General features: G+C 38.0%; 1 protein-coding gene and 2 long non-coding RNA genes across 3 annotated transcripts; 1 reads left to right on the forward strand and 2 right to left on the reverse strand.

The window, feature by feature from the left end:
- Positions 1 to 3,091: 3,091 nt before the first annotated feature.
- LOC134216608 (uncharacterized) lies at positions 3,092 to 3,793 on the reverse strand. Its single transcript, XR_009980740.1, has 3 exons — positions 3,698 to 3,793; positions 3,274 to 3,349; positions 3,092 to 3,207 (listed from the first exon to the last, which is right to left on the reverse strand). It is a non-coding gene; the product is annotated as an uncharacterized LOC134216608 (long non-coding RNA).
- A 6,162-nt stretch (positions 3,794 to 9,955) lies between these two features.
- LOC134216609 (uncharacterized) lies at positions 9,956 to 10,590 on the reverse strand. The gene is made up of 3 exons (XR_009980741.1): positions 10,508 to 10,590; positions 10,236 to 10,438; positions 9,956 to 10,168 (listed from the first exon to the last, which is right to left on the reverse strand). It is a non-coding gene; the product is annotated as an uncharacterized LOC134216609 (long non-coding RNA).
- A 356-nt stretch (positions 10,591 to 10,946) lies between these two features.
- LOC134216610 (gamma-secretase subunit Aph-1) lies at positions 10,947 to 11,966 on the forward strand. The gene is made up of 2 exons (XM_062695474.1): positions 10,947 to 11,298; positions 11,362 to 11,966. Exons 1-2 carry the CDS (start codon positions 11,077 to 11,079, stop codon positions 11,857 to 11,859), a joined length of 720 nt encoding a protein of 239 aa, XP_062551458.1. The 5' UTR covers positions 10,947 to 11,076; the 3' UTR covers positions 11,860 to 11,966.
- The last annotated feature ends 13,197 nt before the right edge of the window (positions 11,967 to 25,163 follow it).

The following is a 25,163-nucleotide window of genomic DNA, read 5'->3' on the forward strand; positions in this document are numbered from 1 at the left end:
ATCACACAAATATCGAGGCAGCAAACCATTTACTACTTTGAAAATGAACACTGTTAAATACACAATTCTTTTGCTTCACCGAGAGCCACTGCAATGCATCCAACAAAAAAGTTGAGGAAGTGAATCTGTTACATCTCAAAATCAAACGTAAAATCTTATTCTGCAAACGCTGCAATATCGATATTTGTGTCTGATTTGCTAAAAACAAAATGGAAGGACAAAAGTTCAGGTTAGGAGAGATGATTGATTTGTGCAAGTGTATTTTACTAGCTGTATTTAATTCGTTTTTCAGTCGACATATGATTCCATACTTCTTGGCTATTTTCTTGATGACATTGTAAATATGTTGGTCAAATTTCAATTTATCATCAATAATCACGCCAAGATATTTAATTTCCCGTACGCGATCAAGTGTCTCGTCATCAATTTTCACAGAGACATTATCAATTGAACGATTTCGCGAAATAACCATATACTTTGTTTTACTAATATTCAATTTTAACTGTTTGTACTTCAACCATCTACTTAAAGAATGCAAATCTTCATTCAAGTGTTCAATCGCTTCCTCCAGATTTTGAGCTGCAATGAATATTACAGTATCATCAGCAAACAAATTAATGAAACAAAAACGTTAGCCCCGTCGCATGTCTCTAACGTTCATAATGAACAAAAGGGGCCCTAATACACTTCCCTGTGGTACACCAAGGTCATTCTCCACGGGACACGACACATAATCATTGAAAGCAGTCCGTTGGGATCTGTCAGACAAATAGCTCTCAAACCATTTGTATGCAGAACCCGAAATTCCAAAGCGCTTAACAGTTTTCAACAATAAGGGCCGAGAAATTGTCTCAAAAGCGCGTTTGAAATCCAAAAACACAGCTAGAATAGTATCTTTACGCTCCATATTTTCCTTCCATTTAGATAATACCAAGTTCAATGCAGTTTCACAGGAATGACCTTCCCTGTAACCTGATTGTTCCGGTATTAACAAGTTATTACTATTTAAATATGTAATTAGCTGGCCTTTAACTACAAGTTCTAAAATTTTCTCTAATGTGTGCAACATGTTGATGGGACGAAACTCTTCGGCTTTAATCGTTCCAGCAACTTTTTGTATTGGAATCACTAGTGATTCCTTCCAAACATGCGGCACGTGCCCAGTTTGTAACGATTCATTTATAAGGTCCAGCAAGTTGCGTCCAATGACATGAAAGCAATCTTGAATAACTCTAGCATTAACATTATCAACTCCAGCCGTTTTACCTAAAGAAAAGCAAATGTAATCGGGTGAAAACAATCAAATCTACAGTTAATATTTATCGGCAGTTTTATTTCATCAGGCTCATCCACTAACTCGATAGATCGGTTAATGGATAAGACACTATTGACGAAATAATCGTTGAATTTAGATGCAATTTCTTGTTCTGACTGTTCTAAGGTGCCGTTAGGAGGTATGGACCGCGGCTTGCCACTACTAGGCTTTCATAACGATTTCAATATTTTCCATAACTCTTTGCTGTTGTTTTGATGCTGATAAATTTTCCCTTGAATATACTCGCAGCGTGTACGTGTCAAAGATTGCGAATATTTGTTTCGCGCTACCTGATACCTATTCCAATGATTTTCATTATTAGTTCTACGAAACTTTTTATACAATTTATCTCTTTTACGTTTCAGGCGCAAAAGGTCTAAATTATACCAGCTGTTAGAATTATGCAAAGTTACTATCTTCTGTTCTACTAATTGATTGGTACAGGATTTCAAAACGTTTGTAAGAACAGCTGATCTTTCATCTATATTACCGGAATTTTCTTGAAAATCCACGTTTCTTTCGACAAGACCCGAAATTGCTTGTTTAGAATATTTTCTCCAGCACTTCATTTTAATTAAATTACTATCATTACTATTCCGTCAAAAATTGTAATTGTACCATTCACTAGGAAAAGGAAACTTGATCTAAAAGCTCTAAAGCTTGGAGGACTAGAAATTCAGCTTAGTGAACAGGTCATTCTGGATTTTAAACTAAATTGGAATGCTCATATTGAGTGTGCGATCGGAAAGGCAACTAGTGCCTTCTGGATATGCTCTAAAACATTTGGAAGAAAATGGGGCTTAAGACCAAAAATGATAAAGTGGATTTATACTTCCATTATTCGTCCAAAACTGACATATGCTGCTCTTGTATGGTGGCCAAAAACAAAAGAGGCTACTGCACAGAAGAAGCTGACAAAACTGCAAAGGTTAGTGTCCATTGCTATAACGGGAGCGATGCGTAGCACTCCTTCAAAATCGTTAGATGCAATTCTAAATCTGCTACCATTGTATGAATTCGTGCAGTTAGAAGTGGAAAAGAATATGCAAAAACTTAAGGCTCTATAAACCGTAATCAATTTGATGATGAAGATGATTTTGTTCTCATTCGCACTAATACTAATGCAATTTTAGCCAAAATTCAATATTTCACTGCTATTCACCAACTTACCTCTGTCAACGTATATTCATGGTATTTTCATACGAATTTTCCACTCACCTAGCTAATTAATTATCAATTAATTGACTGAAAAGCGCTTAAAACTGCTTTTTTCCTAGACAAATTTTCGTATACTAATCATACACACACCAACTCCGAACGATCGAGACACACACATACACATGCACTCAGTTTTTCACTTCCCGCATAATTCTTAACTATATCTGGACCGTAGCTCGTATTATTCTTGATGATAAATAACGTTGTCATTATTATTCTGATTGTAGTATGTAAAAACAATAAGCATACTTCAACATAAATGGTTTCAACAACATGATATATTGTGTTCGTCAAATGTACTATTCGAGTAATGGGCGGTTAAGTATAATTACAATACAAAAATGGCCATTTTTCAGTACATATTTTTCGGCATACAGCATATATTATGGTGCTTATACAATCCCTTTTCTCAGATGAAAACAATTAGGAATGTAATAATAATATAGTAGGACCATACATGGAAAAAGAATCCGTACCATATTCTTTAATGTTTGTTGTTTTTCTTATTTTGTAGTGATAATGAAGTAATTAAATGAATAAGCACACAAGTATATCATTGCACAATCATATTTTTTATTATCTACATCAAGTACTTGAGTATTTCATCGGATGAAATGGAAACCAATTTTGGGGACTTTCGGAGCCGACTGCAGTATATGTTCCCGAGAATGTTGCTGCAATGAGCGTATGGAATCAATTCAGTTGTTAAGATTCACTTTTAATTGTATAAAAATACATACCCTGTAATCGGCGATAAAGAATAAAGACGGTCACTTTCATGGTCAATTTGATGAACTCCTCGTCCGTGTGTTGGATCTGTAGATTTTACATGGAAATAATTAATTCGACCTTTTTGGAATTTCATCGAGAATTCAGTCAAGATTTGTTATACACGTAAAAAAATTTAATGTTATTTATTATTAAGATTTCTAATACTTTTTTGCCAAAGCAGGCGCCTAATGATATGTATAAGAAAAAACTTATACATTGCATTAGCCACATACATTCCAAAACTTATACTTTTCATTAACTTATGAATATTATTAGCTTTTTGGTATGGGATCATTCATTAGGTGGCATAATGGTATTTTCGAATGGTTTTTTTGCCATAACATATAAGGTTTTTTTTACGTGTACCTATTCACTTAACCAATATACACTTACTTTTTTTCTGGAGCTTAGAGATAGAATTAAACGAAAAACAAGTTTATTTCAATGATGCAAACAGGCCGCGATTTTATTTTTCGAACTGCTGTCATGGCTACTGCATAAACATATGCTGTATGTTACTATTTATAATAGGGTATAGTATGCGTTCTCAATAAACATAAAGTTCCAGCATAAATGGACAATAACATGAGTTGTAACAATATCATTTATTTCATGTGAATAATATCCACCAATCTACGAACGGTTTTTAAATATGCGGGTTGTTCTTTTCTCGCCGTTTTCTTGATTTTCTCACAACTAAACATAATTCACTACCTAACTTTCACTTTTCTATTTGATGTTGAACACCAATTTCTTCAATTCACGTCGAAAAACCAACGAAAACTGCTTTAAAAAATTTGAAGTGAGAGACAAATTTGACGGCCGTATTGTGAATGTTGCAAAATTCGGAACACTCAAATTCACTACCGCATTAGGTGAAATAGTGCGCTCTAAATCTCGGCAAAGCAACTTAGAGGTATCAAAACAATACATCGAATATGCTAGTCGACACGCAAACAACTTTATGCATATACAAGAAAAGAATCATCATTTCATCGTTGCCAGATTTATTTGATCAAATAATTATTGCGATTTGTTTGCGAATTAAACCAAATCAACCAGAAAAAAGAAAAGATTATGCAAGCTTCTGTTGGCTGCGTGGAGAATGGTTGAAATTTAATTTTACCGTACCATTCATCCTACCATGCAGTCAAAAAACAACACACAACCACGGCAGCCGCAGCAGCAGCCCCGACCAAGCAGACGACAGCACATACTTTTACTATTTTCTCCCCCCACAATCAATGTTTTCGTAGAATAATTTCTCAACGTATAGCCGGTTTTGGTAGCAAATATACATTTCATTATTCCTTACTCATTTTACAGATTTGAACTAATAAATCAGTATCTGTGGCTAGCACTCTTTCAAGGCTGTGTGCAACAGCCTAATTCAACTCGATTCTGTTCTATTTGCACTGCGCACAAGAAAGTGTGGATGGATGGCACGAGACTCACGCAGCAGCAAACAAACAGTCTGCGGATGAAGAACAAAAAAGACTTAATTTCGTCTTACATTTATTTGGGAAACTGTCTCAGTGTGCTCGACTGCTCAGTGCACGAAATTTTACCGGATAAAATGTAAATATTCGGAGAATCAAAGTGTTTTACTGTACTTTCCCCAACACTGTATGTTGAAAGCCCAGTGGTGTACGAAGAAATTTAAAATAAGTTTCCAAATATTTCATAAATGCTCAAAAATAAACATTTTGTTGCATCTGGCAACATTATGTAGCAGCTGACAAGCTTTTACCACCCCATTTCCACCCACCTCAAATTTTCGTACAAGTTGCCTCACCAATACTAACAAGCAATAACGTCATTAATTTTCAAAACAGAGTTACGGAGTCTTGAGCCTTAAACGATTGAAGTTATTCAAGCCAGGCGATTTAGTGGGCCACTTGAGTATCTCACAAAATTCTCAATATGGGCCAGTGATGAATATGAGTGGAGACTGGATGAAACCTGTGGAGAACTATGACATTCCTTATTACATACGTGAGCCATCACGTATGGACTGGAAATCAGAGGTCCCACTGTTCAGGACAGTTCCATAAAATTCTACACAGATGGCTCAAAAATAGGAACAAAAACAGGAGCAGGAATTTTCGGCCCTGGGATATCGATCTCAGTGGCAATGGAAACTATCCAACGGCGTTCCAAGCGGAGACTTTTGCTATAAAGAAAGGTGCTAATATCTGTGTAGAGAAGAAATATAGATATGCAAATATTTGTATCTTCACAGATAGTCAAGCGGCACTCAAAGCATTGAGTAGCTTTAAATGTACATCAAAACTTGTCTGGGACTGCATTCTTTCATTGCGAAAAGTGTGCCAAGAGAACTCCGTAAATCTGTACTGGGTTCCAGGACACTGTGGCATTGAAAGTAATGAAAAGGCAGACGAGCTTGCAAAACGAGGTTCAAACACACAGTTTATTGGCCCAGAACCTTTCTGCGGTATATCATACTGTACTATAAAAATGGAATTGAAATCCTGGGAAGCACAAAGGTTGGTGACCAACTGGTTGGTTGCCGAAAAGTGTGCTCAATCAAAGAGATTTATAGTTCCCAATGTTAAAGTAACCGAAAAGCTCTTGGAGCTCAGCAAGAGAGCTCTTTGCACCTTCACTGGCCTAATAACCGGACACTGCCTGAGTAGATATCACTTGAAAAATATTGCCCAGATTCAAAATGATATCTGCCATTTCTGTAACATGGAACATGCAACCTCGGAAAATCTGCTTTGCAGTTGTGATGCATTGTACAAGGGTAGATCTACATTTTCAAATAGTGGCTTTATGCAACCAGGAGGTATTTGGACTGCAAATCCTGGAAAGGTAGTGGGTTTATTAACTCAATTATGCCGGACTGGGAAAAGACGCGTCATAGGTTGTTTACTTGACAAATGGTGATCAACCTACAAGATGCGAATACATAGTTAAGAGAAATCAGGGGTATACCATAAAAGTTCAACTCAATGGACGCAGTGGTTCTACGCCCCTTCAAAAAAAAAAAAAAAAATCATTACTATTATTGTCGGTAACGTTAATGACTAGCGTTTCATGATCAGTTACTTTTAAATCATCACTCGTTTCGCTAGTTACAGAATCAAAATTTGTATACACATGATCAATCAAAGTTCTACTGTGCTGGGAAATACGCGTATAAGAATTTACTTTTTGTTTCAAATTAAAAAAATCCGCTAAATGTTTCAAATGATTCGAATTGGAATCGTCACACCAATTGATATTAAAATCACCAGCAATTACATTTAATTTACTAGGATCTATAAATGACTCAAACCAGTTTTCCAACATTTCAATAAAACGCTGGTCACTTGCACTGGGAGAGTGATATAAAACACCATAATTACCCATCTTCATGCCACGTACAACTGCAATGCCTAAGAACCAGTTTCCATCACAAACTTCGTTCAATTGAAGCTTGAACTGAACTGATTCTTTGACATAAATAGCAACACCGCCAGTGTGTCTAGAATGTGATAAACAAGCAGCTACACTATAACCCGGAATGCTATACTGATCAAATGCTTCAATGTCGACTATATGAGTTTCAGATAAAAACACTAAAAATGGACGTTTATCTTCTACAATCTTACGTAATGCAACGTAGTTAGTAGACAAACCCGCAATATTCAAATACAAAATATCGAATCTGCTCACATTTCTACTAGAACTTGGTTGCTATTCATTGAAACGTAAGCTGCTCTTTTTCCGTTCAACTAATCGCTTATAAACACTACACTCAGTACTGAAGGCACTGTGGTTCACGTCCAATTTCATTTTACGTTCGGAATTCATTTTATACAATTGACACATTTCAATACAGTTGACGTGCATTCGGATGTCTTGTGACGATCGCTGCACTTTGAGCACGCAATGCTGTTTTTGCAATCCGTACTCATGTGCCCAAATTCTCCACATTGAAAACATCTCAAAACACTAATTTCGGGAACAACAAGGCACCGATCAAACCTTATGTTAACTTTTCTCGCGGTCAACAAACAACTATAAGTCTCTTTATCGACTTCAATAACAACATTGTTCTTGTTATACTTAAAACGTGGATTTTCATACATTCTTATTACTTTAACATCATTTATTGCGATGTCTTCATTCTGATCTTTCAAAATCTAAATGAATTCATCGGAAGAAAACTTATCGCACATTCCCATCACTTTTAGTATTGGCACCGATAAGGGAACAACAGCATTATAGTTTTCACCCAGATCGCTTTGAATACCATTTTTCACAACATCAACATTAAATCCTGTTGCACACTCAGCAATAATAGAGCCATTTTTCCCGTTTCTAAAGTTACTGATCCTGTGTGTTTTCGGATCCAGTTTACTATTCAAAAATTTACGAGTATCATCGCTACTCTGGTTGGACTCTTTCGGTTTAATCACAATGACCGGACGAGCCTTACGAGGGACCTTTACTTCCTTAGGCGCAGTGACTTGTTTCATTACTTTGACGTTATTTTTCCCAACATTACTTTTAACAATATCCGCGAAACTAACATTTTCTGGCATTGCAATATCAGATGTGTCGTCAACATCTTGTACCTTACCCTTTTTCGTTTTGGGAGTCAAATTAAGGCTGCCTCACACCTCGGGAAAATTTTCCAGCGGATTTTGAGCCACGTGTATTTTAAATGGGGCCGGGATTTTGATTTTCCGTGTCCAAATTCCGAAAACATCGCATATGCAAAAATGCATGGGGAAAAAATCCGCGAACCAAATTCCCGAGGTGTGAGGCTACCTTTAGGCCCCGTAGCCTTTCGCGACGTACCTTGCATTTCATTCATTACAGCTACATTTCTACTCGGGTTAAATTGAAAAAATGAACATTTCATATTTTCCATTTCTTTGCTGATCGAATCTTTGAGACCATTAACAGCCTCGTTCAAAACCTCAGATACATTTTTCTGCAATTTCTCAATACCGATTAACAACGCGCTGTCTATTTGGGCAGTTATGTGATTCCGAATATCACCGATCGAATCAGAAAGAGAAGAAAGTTTCTTCATCTCTTCATCGAAACGAATGGTATTCGGAACCTGTACATTCTGTCCGTCGCAAGATCGACTAGATAGACAGTCACAACACTTGAGAATTTGCATTCTCCGTAATCAATCTAGCCGCTGCCTTCGCTTCAATAGGAGAGCAGCGGGCATGAAAATATTTCTCACATTGAAAACAACACAGTGGGAAATCGTTGATTGCGATCCCCACTTTGCACTTTTCGCACTCCATCCTCTACACAGCAGTGGACTCAAGCATGCAACAACACACTACACGATCCACAGAGACGAATAAAAGAAATAGGGCAAGCAAATTAACAACAACAGCTTGCCGCGCAAAGCTATAGGTAGAACCAAGATGAATACACCACTAGGTGTTCCAATCTGCCAAATTCACGATTCAGCCATCACAGGCTTCACGGGATGCTGTGTTGAGTAATAATTGTTAAATTAAATGAAAATTTGGCACGGAGGCTTAATGCCTCCTACTTATCCTCTTATAATCACGAAAAGGGCACACGATAGAAATATTTTTCCCGCGGCACAAGTTCACTTTCACACGTAAAAATTCCCGAATAGAAATGAACCATTCATCAAATCGGTAATATTATTCAGTTTCTATTCATGGAATGATAACTCTTCAAGTAATAGCGCTTTTATGATTCTATGATACAAATGAAAAATGTCAAACTATTCATAATTAAATTTCGATCATACACCAAACGATTATTATTCATAGAATCATTGAATGCATGATAAAGTGATTGTAACCTCAATGATACAGACATTTTTTTGTTCGCAAAAAAGGTAATTTTTGAATGGTAACGATACTTAACGACCCGTTAAGTGTATCATCCAAATTCCAAAAATTGTAGAGGCTATCGTCAAAATTATTCATGGTACAATTGGTGTATAATTTACTACGATACCATAAATAATCTTATCATAAAATGTATAATCGAAAAATGATTAGTGGAAAAATTGATGTTTGATATTTTTCTATGCGGGTTAACTTTTCTTTCCGCACAGAGGCAAACAAACTATGATGTCCACCATCACCACACAGAATGAACAGAATGAACAACCGATCAGAGTGTATGTAATTAAGAGTGGTGACATGTGCCGCATTTGACAGGTCTCCTGCTCGTTTGGAACGCGATTTTGTATGGGAATGACAGATGAATTTTGTTCCAATTCTGACAGTGTCGCCACTCTTAATTACATACACTCTGCAACCGATTAGTCGGCTGCAAAGTAGGCCGATCCAGCCGACGAAAACCGACTAAATCTGGGGAAAAGTCGGTATAGGATGTTTTATGGGGCGAGCTTTGTTCGCCAGTGACAGAGGCGTATACACTCTGAGAAAAATCTATACTAAATAGATTTAAAGTTACGCTAATGAGCTATTTGCCTGGTTGACCCCAAATTCGTTTAGGTTCGCACTATACTGCGTTAGTATAACTTTGATATATTGGGAGATAGTATAAGATAGGTTTAATCATCTTTAGTTTCATCTTATTCGGCTGGAAAATTAGATGGATTCTGCACTGAAAAGCTGTTTTGTTTTGCTCAATTAAAATGTTGAAGTGAAAATATGTTGTTAAGTATAAGCTTTATTTAGCGTTTACATTGTATCCATACATAACATAAAACACCTATTTGTTCTGGAACATAGTGCCATGGTACATTCGCTTTCTAAGAATCATTCGGAACAATTTCTCTGATTCGATGGTACTGCGGAACTGCCAGCTCTTGCGGGTAATAATCCAGACCACCATCACCAACTGCTCCAATGCCAGAAGTGTCATATTCGTTTGGTACTGATAATTTAAATAGAGAATAAAATCGTAAACCTTTCTCCTGCGATGTGTAATGTAAGTAACTTACCACGTACGCTTCGGAAACTATGTACCCGAGTCCAGGTACTCTTTCAGATGGTTCACTTTTTAGAATGCCTTCAACAAATAATTTTGCTTGAGCAGTACATTACCGCTGCTGATTACAATTAGTCCCCATCTGGGACATTCGACATTCTGTATATTATTTCTTGTTGGTTTCCGGAGGCGACATTTAACATCTCCCAGCATTCCCTATATAGAACAATATGTGAGGTATTTATTAGTATGATTTGATCAGTTGCATTTTAATGCAGAGCTTACCTTTTACCATCGAGCATGGATATTTTGATTAATACTTTTTGAAAAAAAAATTTAATTATTTAAGGCTGTTTTAGTAGCAATGGAAGCAAACTGTCAAACCCAGATATGCTAAAGAAAATAAATTCATGTAAATCTGTGTTAGTCTAATTTCAATGCTGTGAAAGTATACACTTTATACTAAGCTATGTATAAATCATATTAATCATAAAAAAGATTAGATTTTATACTATAGATGATTTTTTACATTTCTGAGTGTAGGCCCTTGGATTGAACACTGACTCACCCGCCAAACACAATATTACTCACTTTTTGGCAGTTCCATTAAATCACAAAGTGCAATTTTGATTTACTTTTGAGCAAATTCAATTGTGCGTGCATTTTATTTCTTCCGTGTGTTGGTGTGTTGAGTAAGATCAACTGTGGTATTATAGCTGTCACTTGTCTTTTTGTTTTCGATTTTTCTCTTATTCCTTGTTTTCAAAACAGTCATCTTTGCAGAGAAAAAAGTGGAATTTTTCCTTAGTTTTGTTTCTAACAAAAGTGCAATTGAATATAAATAGATCACAGCCATGACCGTGGTAGAATTCTTTGGTTGTTCATTCTTGGCGTTCGGGCCACCGTTGGCCATGTTCTCCCTTACGATCGCTCACGACCCCATCCGGATCATTATACTGATAGCAGCTTCCTTCTTTTGGCTGGTCTCGCTGCTGTTCTCTTCGACCGTCTGGTTCGCCGTATATCCTCTACGGGATAAGATCGTCTTTGGACTAATATGTTCCGTGTTTATTCAGGTAAAGCATAATGCTGTCTACATATGTCATAGTTCACTTCCTCTAACTACGGCTCAATTCTAGGAAGGATTCCGTTATCTGATGTACAAGCTTCTGCGAAAAACCGAACGAGGTCTACAGGAAGTGACCGAAATAGTGCGCATCTCCGATTATAAACACATCCTGTCGTACGTCTGTGGCATGGGATTCGGTATCATTAGCGGTGCCTTTTCCCTGGTAAACATTCTGGCCGATTCGGTGGGTCCGGCCACGGTGGGGCTGAAAACCGGATCGAACATCTTCATCGTGATCAGTGCGGCTCAGTCGCTGTGCATGATTCTGCTGCATACGTTTTGGAGTGTGATATTTTTCAATGCTTGTGATCTGAAAAACTACTATCACATGGGGTATGTCGTGCTGAGCCACTTGTTTGTATCCTGCATAACGTTACTCAATAGTCAGGACTTGTTTGCCGTTTCGCTGACGGCATCCTACATCGTGATGCTGGTTACATGCGTAATTGCTTTCCGAGTGGTGGGTGGAAATTTGACTTCTTTTAAGAAATTTATTACTTGTAAGTAGAATCAGTAAAAATATCTCAAACTATCGACTCATATTTCCAATAACTACTTATTTTTATACTAATGCGAAACATGTTATTAAAAATGTAATACACCAACGATCTCAAACGTTTGAATTATTGAATATTTAGAGAAAGAAAAAACCTTGATGAATCCTGTTAGAATAGTAAGCCATGAATTAGTAATACTATAGATCGAATAAAAAAACCTTCAGTTGCTTTCAGTATTAGCTATGAACCAGACGTGTTTCATTTCTATTAGGTTATGAGGCCCAGTCACGTTGCCCATAGCAACGGATAAACAGAAGCACATTTTTTTTTCAAGTCTGTATAGTTTGTGAAGTGTCTGAAGCGGAAAAATGCCAAGAAATCGAAATTCGAATGGAGTTGGCGGTGAAGGCGTCGTCTCATCAAGAAATGGAGTCGGAAATGTTCCAGGTGGAAGGGATTTCTTTACCAGCAACGGAACGGCTTCGAGGGAGAGAAAATTACAGCTCGTGGGCCTTTGCAACAAAGATGCTCCTTATACGTGAAGACACATGGGATGCCGTAACTCGAGAAGCGGAAGATCCTGCAGATGCAGTTTCGCTTTGAGCACTTGCGACCATCTGCCTCAGTATTGAGCCAGTAAATTACAGTCTGGTGCAGAGCGCAGAAACTGCAAAGGTGGCGTGGACAAATTTGAAAAATGCTTTTCAAGATGATGGAATGACCCGTCGAATTGGCTTACTGCGGACACTAACCAGCATACGGCTAGCAGAGTGCAGTTCCGTGGAGGAGTATGTAAGCCAAATGATGTCCACAAGCCATAAGCTCTCTGAAGTTGGGTTCAAGGTTGACGACACGTGGTTGGCGAGTCTTCTTCTAATGGGTCTACCAGAGATGTACGAACCCATGATAATGGGCCTGGAGGCGTCGGGGACCCGGATAACTGCAGATGCTGTTAAAGCTAAAATCCTCCAAGACGTGAAGATGAGTAGTGTGGTCAAATCCAGTTCCTGTGACGGAGCATTTTCAGTCGACCAAACAAGTCCAAATCCAAGGAGAAAGCATCAGTGAAATGTTTCAAATGCAGGCGGTTGGGACACTACGCATCGGAGTGTCAGAAGCGAGAAGCGAGTGACAGGAAGGAGAAGAAAACATGCAAGCAAGCAGCATTCAGTGTACGTGATAATCACGCGGGTGCAAGCAATGCGTGGATTTTCGACTCAGGAGCAACGTCCCACATGTGTCGCGATAAAATGATGTTAGAAGGAGTTACTACAGTTTCGAAGCATATCAACGTGGCAAACAATTCAGAATCTCCGGTGATTGCAACTGGAACAGTGAAGCTTGCGGCTAATGTGGCAGGTAATCCGAGCAATTTGACAATGAACAATGTCCTGTGCATTCCGGACCTGGCGCTCAACCTGCTGTCCGTGAGTAAAATTTGCAGCAATGGATATCGAGTAATATTCACGAAGAATGCATGTGAAGTGCGATCAAAAACCAATGAGCTGGTCGCTGTTGGAAGACAGGCAGATGGTCTATACAAGCTATGCATGGTTAACGAACAAGTCACATGTGCAGCGAAGGAAACAGATGATATGGTGTTGTGGCACCGACGGATGGGCCATTTAAGTCATCAAAGTCTTCAACAACTGCGTGGTATGGCTGATGGTATTCGTTTCCGTGATGAGATTATTCCCCCGTGTACCATTTGCCTAAAAGGAAAACATCATCGTCAACCATTCAAGAACAAAGGCACAAGGGCAAGCGAAGTTCTGGAACTGATACATTCAGATTTATGCGGACCCATGGAGAATGCATCGATAGGCGAAAGTAGATATTTTTAACGTTTATAGACGACGCCAGCAGAAAGGTGTTCATCTATTTTCTCAAATCGAAGAAGCAAGTTTTGGACTGTTTCAAGAATTTTAAAGTCTATGCTGAGAATCAAACTGGGAAGCGAATCAAGCGGCTTCGAACGGATAATGGTCTGGAATACGTGAACAAGGACATGGAACGTTTCTTGTGCAATTCCGGAATACACCATGAAACAACGGTACCCTATAATCCAGAACAAAATGGCCTGGCTGAGCGGATGAATCGAACAGTGGTGGAAAAAGCACGATGCTTGCTGTTTGATGCTGCGTTGGAAAAGCGTTTTTGGGCAGAAGCTGTAGCAACGGCGGTTCATTTGATCAACCGTTCGCCGACAAAAGGGCTAACTGTGACTCCAGAAGAAAAATTCAGCGGCAAGAAACCAGACCTTTCAGGACTGCGAGTTTTTGGCGCGAAAGTTATGTGCTATATTCCGAAAGTCAGACGGCAGAAATGGGATTCAAAATCTGAACCGGGAATCTTTGTCGGATATGCAGTTCAGGCAAAGGGTTTACGAGTCTACGTTCCGCGGACGAAGAAAGTTATCGTTAGTCGAGATGTCATCTTCTTATCAGAGGCAGCAGAGATTCCAGTTCAAGCTGAATCAAGCGATGGGGCTAACATCAGATGGATGCAGTTTGAATGCAATGATCCAGTTAATCTTGATCAAGGCGGAGAAGAAATAGTGTGTAACCCATCAGATCGGAACACTGACAATGAGCTTATCAGCGAAGACGAATCAAGCATTGAAGGCAGCATTGTTGAAACGGACTATAGCAGTGCAAATGAAACAATTATTACATTGTCATCTCCTGCGCTCCCTCCGCAACAAGAGGATCCACCAAGTGTGGTCAGGCGCAGCGCGAGGGAGCGCATACATCCAGGCAAGTATATTGACTTTGACATGACTTGCAGTATTCTCCTCAAAGTATTACGCGTCCACAGGTAATCGTTGAGCCACAATCATACGTCGAAGCTATAAAATGCAGCAATCGAGAGCAATGGCAGGAAGCAATGGCAGAGGAGTACGAATCTCTGAAGAATAACAACACATGGGAACTGACCAATCTTCCACAAGGGCGAAAGGCGCTAAAGTGCAAGTGGGTCTTCAAAATGAAGACAAATGCTGACCGATCCGTGCAGCGTTATAAAGCTCGATTAGTCATCAAGGGCTTTTCGCAGGTGCAAGGTATCGACTACAATGAGACATATTCCCCGGTGGTGAGATATGCCAGTCTCCGTTACCTGATAGCGTTAGCTGCCCAAATGAACCTCAGCATTCATCAGCTGGATGCAGTCAGTGCCTTCCTTCAAGGCAATTTAACGGATGAGGAAATATACATGGAGCAGCCCGAAGGGTTTGTGGACGAGAAGTATCCAAGGAAAGTGTGTCGTTTGCGGAACGCACTAAACGGTCTGAAGCAGGCCAGCCGAGTATAGAACTGGAAACTGGATTCGGAATTGAAGAAAATTGGTGTGAAGCGTGTCAATTTTTATCCATGTGTTACTTCAAAGTCGATGGTGATAACGTCATAATCATTGCCGTCTACTTTGATGATTTTTTTGATATTTTCCAATGTACCAAAATGGGTAAAACATGTTAGAGAACAGCTTATGTCGAAGTTTAACATGAAGGATCTTGGAGAAGCAGAATATGTTTTGGGTATGCGAATCACCCGTGTCAATGACGCGATCATGTTGGACCAACAGCGATACATCGAAGAATTATTGGAGCGTTTCAACATGGTCGATTGCAATACGGTATCAACACCATTCGATGCAAAACCAGCGATTGACGAAGAAAATGTGTCCGGAAAATGATAGCGATAAGCAGCGAATGGCATCTGTACCGTTTCGAGAGTTGGTAGGAGGCCTTCAATTCGTGGCGCAATGTACTCGGCCTGATATTGCGTATGCCGTGAACTCCGTAAGCAGCTTTAGCAATGATCCCGGAGAAGCGCACTGGACGGCGGCCAAGAGGATCTTACGTTACCTGAAAGGAACAAAGTTGATGAAACTTGTTTATACGAGACGAGATGGAGCGTTCGAAGGATTTAGTGATGCTGATTGGGGTAACGACCCTGATTCAAGGCGTTCTATTACTGGCTACGTTTTTCAGCTAGCTGGTGGATCGATATCATGGAGCTGTCGTAAGCAACAAACCGTTGCGCTATCGACCACTGAAGCAGAATATATGGCTACATCCGCTGCAACACAAGAAGCATTGTGGTGGCGGGGTTTCCGGAACGAGTTGTTTGGTGTTCAACTACCAGTGAAAATAAGCTGTGACAACCGCAGTGCGATTTTCTTGGCAGAAAAAGAAATAGGATATTCCCCCCGCAGTAAGCACATCGACTTGCGACATCACTTTGTGAGGGAACAAGTTGAGATGAAAACTGTTCTACTGCAACACGTAGAATCTAATCAACAAAAAGCGGACGTCTTTACAAAACCGATCACAGGACGGAAGTTTTTGGAAGCTATTGAAGCCCTAGGAGTTATTCAAATTCATGTTTAAGAGGAGAATAGTAAGCCATGAATTAGTAATACTATAGATCGAATAAAAAAACCTTCAGTTGCTTTCAGTATTAGCTATGAACCAGACGTGTTTCATTTCTATTAAATCCACCTAGCGATAATAATGTCTTTCCCATGCATTATACAGCCATAACTTGTCCCATAATCCTATCTTGCCCATTTTTGGTAGGAAATAATGGTACAAGTTATGCAAAAGCATAAGATTGCTATTATCGCTTCAGTTCGCGTGACCAACATCTGATGAATCCAAACTACACTACACTACAACATTATACATAATACACGGCCAAGAAATGGTCATTTGAATTTTGATAAAATTTAGCTTGTCTCGATCATTCTGTCCAACCCCTGTATTGTAAGGATGCGATGACTCTGCTTGGCCTTTGACCGAGAAGGAAGTCATCACATTGTAATTTAATTTTTGGATAAATGTTCGAAAGTCATATAATATGGTAGAGTTGCAGTATTTTTCATGTGCCATTTTTGAAAACAACAACATGGTACATTTTTCTAAAAGTGGGTTTTATATACAAGGTATGAAAATGTTCATATTGGCACATTAGTTTGCCAAATTTTAATAAGGGAAAATAATGAAGGAGGATATAATCCTATAGAAAGATTTATTAATTGAAGAAATCATATATATAATAGCCCTGTTTGTCTGTCCGGTGACTAGCCAACCAGACGCAGCACGCGGGGAAATTCTCACAAAAAATAAAATATTTGACACTTCAATTCTTTTTTACTGTCAGATGCAGAAAACAAAACCAGTGACAACCTTAGACAACCAGACACAGCATTTGATGAAAAATATCACAGACAACAGACGTTGAAAAATTTGATTTTTGATGCAGAAAAGAATCTATCACTTTTAAAAAAACACTTGCCATGGGCGCTATTGCGTCCACGAATAAACTAGTAATACTATATTACAGGAGAAGAGTGCCTCCTATAGAAAGAAATTAAAATAGATATTACAGGAGAAGAGTCATGCCTCCTATAGAAAGTTTTATGAATAGAAGAAATAAAATGATATTATAGGAGAAGAGTCTTGCCTCCTATAGAAAAAATTATATATAGTAGAAATGGAAAATGAAATATAGTTATGATACAATATGCACATCAATCGTAATGGCCAACCAGAGGGCCCTGCCAACAGAGAAGCACCGTCAGCAGAACCCCTGGACTTCGATCCCAATCAGCCGTTGTCACCCAGAAAGTAATAATGCACCATCAGCAGAATTCCCCACCGGTCGATCACCGATGTTCCAAATAGGCAGGCATAGGAAATGTTAAGTTAGCAATAATAAGTTATAAAAGGTAGTGAAAGACAGTGAATTGGGCAGTTCATAGTTAGTAAGCAGTGAATTCAGATGTAATTAGTGTAAAGTTTGATTAATAAAGTTTTTTTATGATTCCGTAACACTTGTTACTATAATTGGCGCAGCCGGATAGGCCAGTGAAAAGTGATCTTAGGGAAAAACAGTGGAATAAATTGGACTAATAAACCAATTTGAAGTGGTACCCGTTTTTCAACATCCTCAACTGAAGGCGTAGCCGTTGACGTGATTAGAGGACCCCCCGCCACTAGGACACGCGGAGCACCGCCAACGTTTTTCATCGAGCCACCACGACTAAAAACCGTAAGTAGAACCCTTTATTCATTTTAAAGTGAAAAGTGTTACTTGCGTCTGTGATTAATTTTATCGCAGCGAAACGAATTTGCGAGTTCTAAGAGAACGCAAGTTCAAAAACCCAGTGAAATTTAAACCGTGTGTGCACAAGCGAGGCTAGTGAAATCAGAGACAACATTAGTTGAACTTCATTCACATTAACAGCTCTTGTTGCATAATCGTATAGGTCAGGTACGTTGAGTCGCGCAGCGAACCGTATCGCATGCCAAAATTCATCGCAAAAGAAAATTTGTGCTGAACTTTTCAGATTCTTCTGAGGACGAGTTTAATACATCCTCACCTGATATGGAAGAAATCTCTAACAAGCTCGCTCAAATGATGACTGCTATTGTCAGTCTTCAAGAGAGACAAATTCAATTAGAACAGAATTCAACTGCAGCCGCCAGCAGTAATTCACAAACCGAAAACACAGGCGATGTTCCAATCGGGGATTTCTTCAAAATTCCCGATCCCATTAAATCTCTTCAGCCTTTCGAAGGCAACAGAAAACAACTGGCCGCGTGGCTTACCACGGCAGAAAATACTTTAAATCTATTCAAGAATAAAGTTGCACCGGAATTATACACAATGTATGTGACGGCTGTAACAAATAAGATAAGTGGGAAAGCAAAAGACATCCTATGTCTTGCAGGCAATCCACAAGATTTCGATAACATTAAGGAAATTTTAATTCATGCTCTTGGTGATCGCCAAGAATTATCTACGTATAAATGCCAGTTGTGGCAGAATAAAATGGATCAAAATATGAGCATTCATAGATATTACCACCGTACAAAAGAGATAGTACAGAATACTTATTAAAACTTTATCAAAACAAAACACAAAGTATCGTGATAATTGGGATGCAATAAATACTTTTATTGATGAGGACGGATTAGCCGCTTTTATTTCTGGATTGCGTGGAAACTATTTCGGTCACGCTCAAGCAGCAAGGCCTAAAGATATTGAGGATGCATACGCATTCTTGTGCAAATTTAAGAGCCAAGAAATCAACGCCAGTAATATGGAAGACATTTCAAAAGCTAAAAATTCAAACGGTAGTAAATTATTTACGAGTAGTAGCAGTAAAAATCAGGATCCAAAACCCATGCAGCATACCAAATTTAAACCAAACTTTTCGCACAAACCAAACTTTGTTTCAGGTAATAACAGCAAAGACTCCATAGAACCGATGGAAACTGACTCATCGCTTCAAAGCAGATTAACTTATAATAAAAAGCTCATTAACAATAACGAGGTAGCTAGCGAATTTGAACTTTCCGCATCAGAAGACTCATCTGATGATGATGAGGAAAAGAGGTAAATTTTTGTCAGGCCAATCGAGTAACTCAGAATAAAATGAGGAACTTCTTACCATATTTGAAATTGAACGGCTTCAAGTTTTAATTGACACGGGCGCTAACAAAATCTCATTCGCCCGGGATTACTTAAGAATACTGTAGAAACCAAACCCGTTACAATTAAAATATCTCTGGTTCTCATATTATTAACAAAAAGGATATTTTAACTTCTTCGGAAAAACTTTCCACCACAAAATTTTACGAAATCTCTTTTCATAATTACTTTGAAGGTCTTATTGGATCTGAGTTTCTTTCAAGAACCAAAGCTGTCATAAACTACGAAAAAGAAATTGTTAAAGTTAATGGCATCGAAATACCATTTAAAAAATATTACCCTGCTAGGAAAACATACAACCACATTGTTACCCTTTCAACTACAAACGATGGAGACTGGTACGTCCCGAAATTCTCAAAATTAACAAATAAACTCACAATATTACCCGGTCTTTATAACTCTAGGCATTTTAAATCCACAATCCTTGTTCAAAGCAATAGCAAAACCCCACCAAAAGACATTCCAAAATTCTCTCTAAAAGTTAATAATTTCGAGACTATCTCCCCAATCCCTGTTAAAATTCATAAGAGTCTAGAAGAATCAGATATACAACAATTAATTCGTACAGATCATTTATCCAATTTTGAAAAATCCAAATTGTTCGATGTTATTTTGGAACACCAGGATACATTATTAAAACTGGTGAAAAACTCACAGCAACTACTGCAGTGAAACATAATATTGTAACAAAAGATAGCCAACCAATCTATACAAAGACGTATAGATATCCTCAACACTATAAGAAAGACGTAGACGAGCAAATTCAAGAAATGCTCGAATGCGGAATAATTAGAAACTCACTGAGCCCATATTCTTCTCCCGTTTGGGTAGTCCCAAAAAATCGGACGCCTCTGGAAAGAAAAGGTTAGAGAAGTTATCGATTACCGGAAACTTAATGACAAAACGGTAGACGATAAGTATCCTATCCTCAGATAGAAGAAATTCTCGACAGTCTTGGCAAGTCTGTGTACTTTACGAATTTGGATTTAAAGTCAGGCTTTTATCAAATCGAGATGAACAAAAAGGACATAGAGAAAACAGCATTTCAACAGGACAAGGGCACTACGAATTCACACGTATGCCTTTTGGCTTGAAGAACGCGCCCGCCACTTTCCAGCGAGCGATGAATAGCATATTGGCTGATTACATTGGTATTATATGCTTCGTTTATCTGGATGATATCATCATCATTGGATATAACTTAGAAAATCACCTTGAAAATGTTTCAAAGGTTTTAAAACGTCTAGCGGATTTCAATCTTAAAATCCAGTTAGACAAGTGTGAGTTCTTGCGAACCGAAACAGAATTTTTAGGTCATGTAATCACTCCCAATGGCATTAAGGCAAACCCCGATAAGATACAAAAAATTCTAGAATGGCAATTACCAACTACATCAAAGCAGATTAAACAATTTTAGGACTTACTGGATATTATAGAAGGTTCATTAAAGACTATTCTAAAATTACTAAACCCTTCACGAAGTATTTGAAAAAGATGTAGACATAAACATAAATGATAAAGATTACAAAGAATCTTTTGAAAATTGAAAACCATCTTATCTTCGGATCAGGTTCTTGCCTATCCTGATTATAACCTTCCTTTCATTTTGACCACGGATGCGAGCAACTATGCTCTGGGCGCGGTTTTATCACAAAAACAGGATGGAACAGAGAGACCAATAGCATTTGCCAGTCGGACCCTCAATAACACTGAACTAAATTATTGTACCACAGAAAAAGAAGCATTGGCGATAATGTGGGCTATTAACAAATTTAAACAATATCTGGGTGGGAATAAATTTACTCTCATAACAGATCACAAACCTTTAACATACATAAAAAATTCTAAAAAGAATCTAAAATTGATCAATTGGAGCCTTGAACTAGAAAACTATGATTATGATATAGTTTACAGGTCAGGAAAAACAAACGTTGTAGCTGACGCACTTAGCCGTAAAATAGATGCGAACGCAAATGACGTTGACGAAGAATCCTTGGCTACAAATCACTCTGCGGATACTTCAGGTGATTTCTTCATTCATTTTACTGAACGAGCAATCAATAGTTATCGCAATCAAATAGTATTCAGGCAAACAACCTTCAATAGCATTATAACAGAGAACCCTTTTCCTAACTTCAACCGTGTAACTATTTGTGCAACGTCGTATGATCCAGAGAACATAACCAGATTTATCAAAGAATACAGCTCGGGTACACAAACCGCCATTCTGGCACCTGAAAATCTATTCCAGTTAATACAAGAAGTTCACAGGGAACACTTTTCGTTGACAAATTCGCATTTCGTCATTACTCAAAATATCGTCGAAGATGTGACTTCGGAAAACAGGCAAGATCAAATAGTTCGCACTGAACATGAACGAGCCCACCGTGGAATATCAGAGATGGAAAAGCAAATTAAGAGAGCATACTTTTTTCCTGGAATGACAAAAATGATTAGGCAAATAGTAAATTCTTGCTCTATTTGTGCAAAACACAAGTATGAAGGCAAGCCCTACAACATTAAAATTTCTCCGAGACCCGTGGAAAAATCACCCTTCGATAGAGTCCACATAGACATTTTTGGAATCGATAAGCATAACTACTTATCATTAATATGTGCTTTTTCTAAGCACTTACAAATGATTGAAATTCCGTCCTGAAATCTTACCGATATTCAACAAGCCCTTTCTCAATATATTAGAACATTTGGAGCCCCAAAGAAAATAATTTGTGACCATGAAGCTGCGTTCACTAGCTTACAGTTGAAAGCCTTTTTAGCTAATTTAGGAACAGACATTGAGTTTGCTTCATCCTCCGAGTCGAACGGACAAATTGAAAAGACTCATAGTACTATTATTGAGATATACAATACCAATAAACATAAATTTGAAGGACAAAGTTCGCCAGAGATCGTAGCTATAGCAACAGCCCTTTATAATAATTCAGTTCACTCAGCTACTTCTTTTAAACCCAACGAAATTGTGTTTAATCAACGTAATAATATTGATCCAGAACAGATTGCTGAGGAAGCAAAAGATTTATACGCGAAGGTCACCAACCAATTGATAAAATCAGCAAAGACAATGACGAAACATAACCCAGAAAGAGAAGACCCCCAAATTTTGCTGAGAACACAGACATTTTCATAAAGAAAACCACAAGAAAAAGTTAGACCCCAGATTCACAGAAACTAAATGCCTAAAGAACAATGAACATTCTGTTGCAATCAAGAGAAATGTGAAAAGAAATAAAAATAAACTTAAGCGAATTAGGAACAGAAACTAACATATTTTTCTCTATTTTCAGATAAAAACGTCGAATACCCAACAATACCATCAACACATTAACGCCGTTTTCTACTTTCAGCTTGAAACCATACTGAATAAAATTACTAATAAATTCATTTTTTTTGTATAATTGCAGCTCCCATACGAAGGACGAAAACAAAAAAAAAACATTTTAATATGATAAAAAATAGATTTAATAACTGCCCAATAAGAATGATTAGGCTACTATTTTTACATATAATCTTAATAGTCGTAATTTTTCAAATTAATTGCCAGGAGATAGAAATTGCAAACCTAAATTCGAATCCAATTTTAACTTTGAAAATCAAATCATGTAAAATTCAAACAGGAAATGTCTATATTATTCATCCTATAAACACTACAAATTTAGAACTTACAATCAATTCTTTGACAAATTTAGCGTATAAAAAGATTAATAATCATTTATCTGAAATTGTTAAACTCAAAATTAAACTCTTATATTCCAATTTCATTCAAATACAACCACGAAAACGTTTAGCTAGGAGCCTGAACCTTATCGGAACGACTTGGAAATGGATCAGTGGAAGCCCGGACGCCGAAGACCTTCACATCATCAACACAACCCTGAACAACTTAATCGAAAGCAACAACCAACAATATAAAGTCAACGAACAGATTGGTAAAAGATTGAGTCATTAACCAGAGCAGTCAATAAGGTAATTGAAAGCAAACATGAAAACCAGATCATACTAAATGAAATAGAAACCATCACCACCATTATTAATATTGACCTGATCAACAAGATACTAGAAGAAATTCAGGACGCAATATTGTGGACTAAAATATCAGTTGCCAACAGCAAAATTCTCACAACCCAAGAGATACACACAATTCGAGTATTATTGGAGGATCAAGGAGTTTACACAGATCTGCCAGACGAAGCACTAAACTTAGTGCAACCCAAAATTGCCGTTAACCACGAAACAATACTGTACATCTTACGTGCTGAATAATAACAATTCAATGATTAGGAAATATCCAACACACCTGATTAAAAGCAGTCATGGACTATTCACAACCACCAAACCTGATGAATTCATTCAACGTAGTAGTTACATCAGTAAGTACTCAGATCAATGTATATCGAGTTTGATATTGGGAAAGAAGAGCTATTGTACTACCAGACGAGAGAATAGTACAGAAGCACAACTAATAACCGACAACCAATTATTAGTTACCAATGCGAAATCAGAGTTAATTAAAACTGATTGTGGTCCCGATAATCACATCCTAGAAGGAAACTTTTAATAACATTTTACAATTGTACAGTAACTATCAGAAACCAGCAGTTTTCATCAATCAGCCGAATCGTTCAACCGTCCATCATTCAGGGGCTATGTACAATCTGATAATACACCACCAATTAGAGGAGGACGACATAAATTATCTCAACAATAAAACTATAACCAACAGGAAAATGATTAATCACGTTTACTTGAAGCAGTTTACAAATCAACTTTGGCATTGGAGTTTATTTGGAGGGTTAACACTCTCAACCATTATAACCATAACATTAGCTGTGTTTGCTCTACTCTATTACAGACAAACTGTTCGTTACTTCATTTCTAAGCTAACCAAAAGAGACCCCAAATCTTCATCGCAGAATCCCATTGAAGACGCGTGAGGCCACGCTTTTTTCACCCCCCGGAGGAGTTATGATACAATATGCACATCAATCGTAATGGCCAACCAGAGGGCCCTGCCAACAGAGAAGCACCGTCAGCAGAACCCCTGGACTTCGATCCCAATCAGCCGTTGTCACCCAGAAAGTAATAATGCACCATCAGCAGAATTCCCCACCGGTCGATCACCGATGTTCCAAATAGGCAGGCATAGGAAATGTTAAGTTAGCAATAATAAGTTATAAAAGGTAGTGAAAGACAGTGAATTGGGCAGTTCATAGTTAGTAAGCAGTGAATTCAGATGTAATTAGTGTAAAGTTTGATTAATAAATTATTTTTTTATGATTCCGTAACACTTGTTACTATAATTATATATCAGGGGTAATCATGCCTCCTATGAAAAAGGATAAAATTAACAAGAGATTATGGGAGAGGTAAAACATCCTCCAGGAAAGGCAACAAAGTGATAACATTTATAGAATTTTGTATGGATCTGGATACTTAAAGTTATCCAAAAAGGGAAAAGTGTACAAAAATATTGCAAGTTCTACCAAGTTGCTATAAAGTTTAGAAATCAACCCGCTCCTTTCAATTGAAAGTGATCTTTTCAAGTACACTTTCAACTCATTGGGTAGGGGGTAATGTGACGACCCCAACTACTTAAATTCCTTCAGGGGGATTCGTCACAATCTTTTATGCGGAGTCAGTTTACCTTGGCACCGACCCGCGCTAGAAAAGAGTTTTGCGCCCAGCAACAGGGTTTTGTTGTTTAAGTCTGCTTACTTTTGCTTTTTAAGCAAAATACAGCACTTGGCAAGGTTCTAAATGAACCGTTATGCGTAAGAGAGTCATTAAGTAAAGAGAGA

This window comes from Armigeres subalbatus, chromosome 2, assembly GCF_024139115.2.
Source record: "Armigeres subalbatus isolate Guangzhou_Male chromosome 2, GZ_Asu_2, whole genome shotgun sequence".
NCBI lineage: Eukaryota > Metazoa > Arthropoda > Insecta > Diptera > Culicidae > Armigeres > Armigeres subalbatus.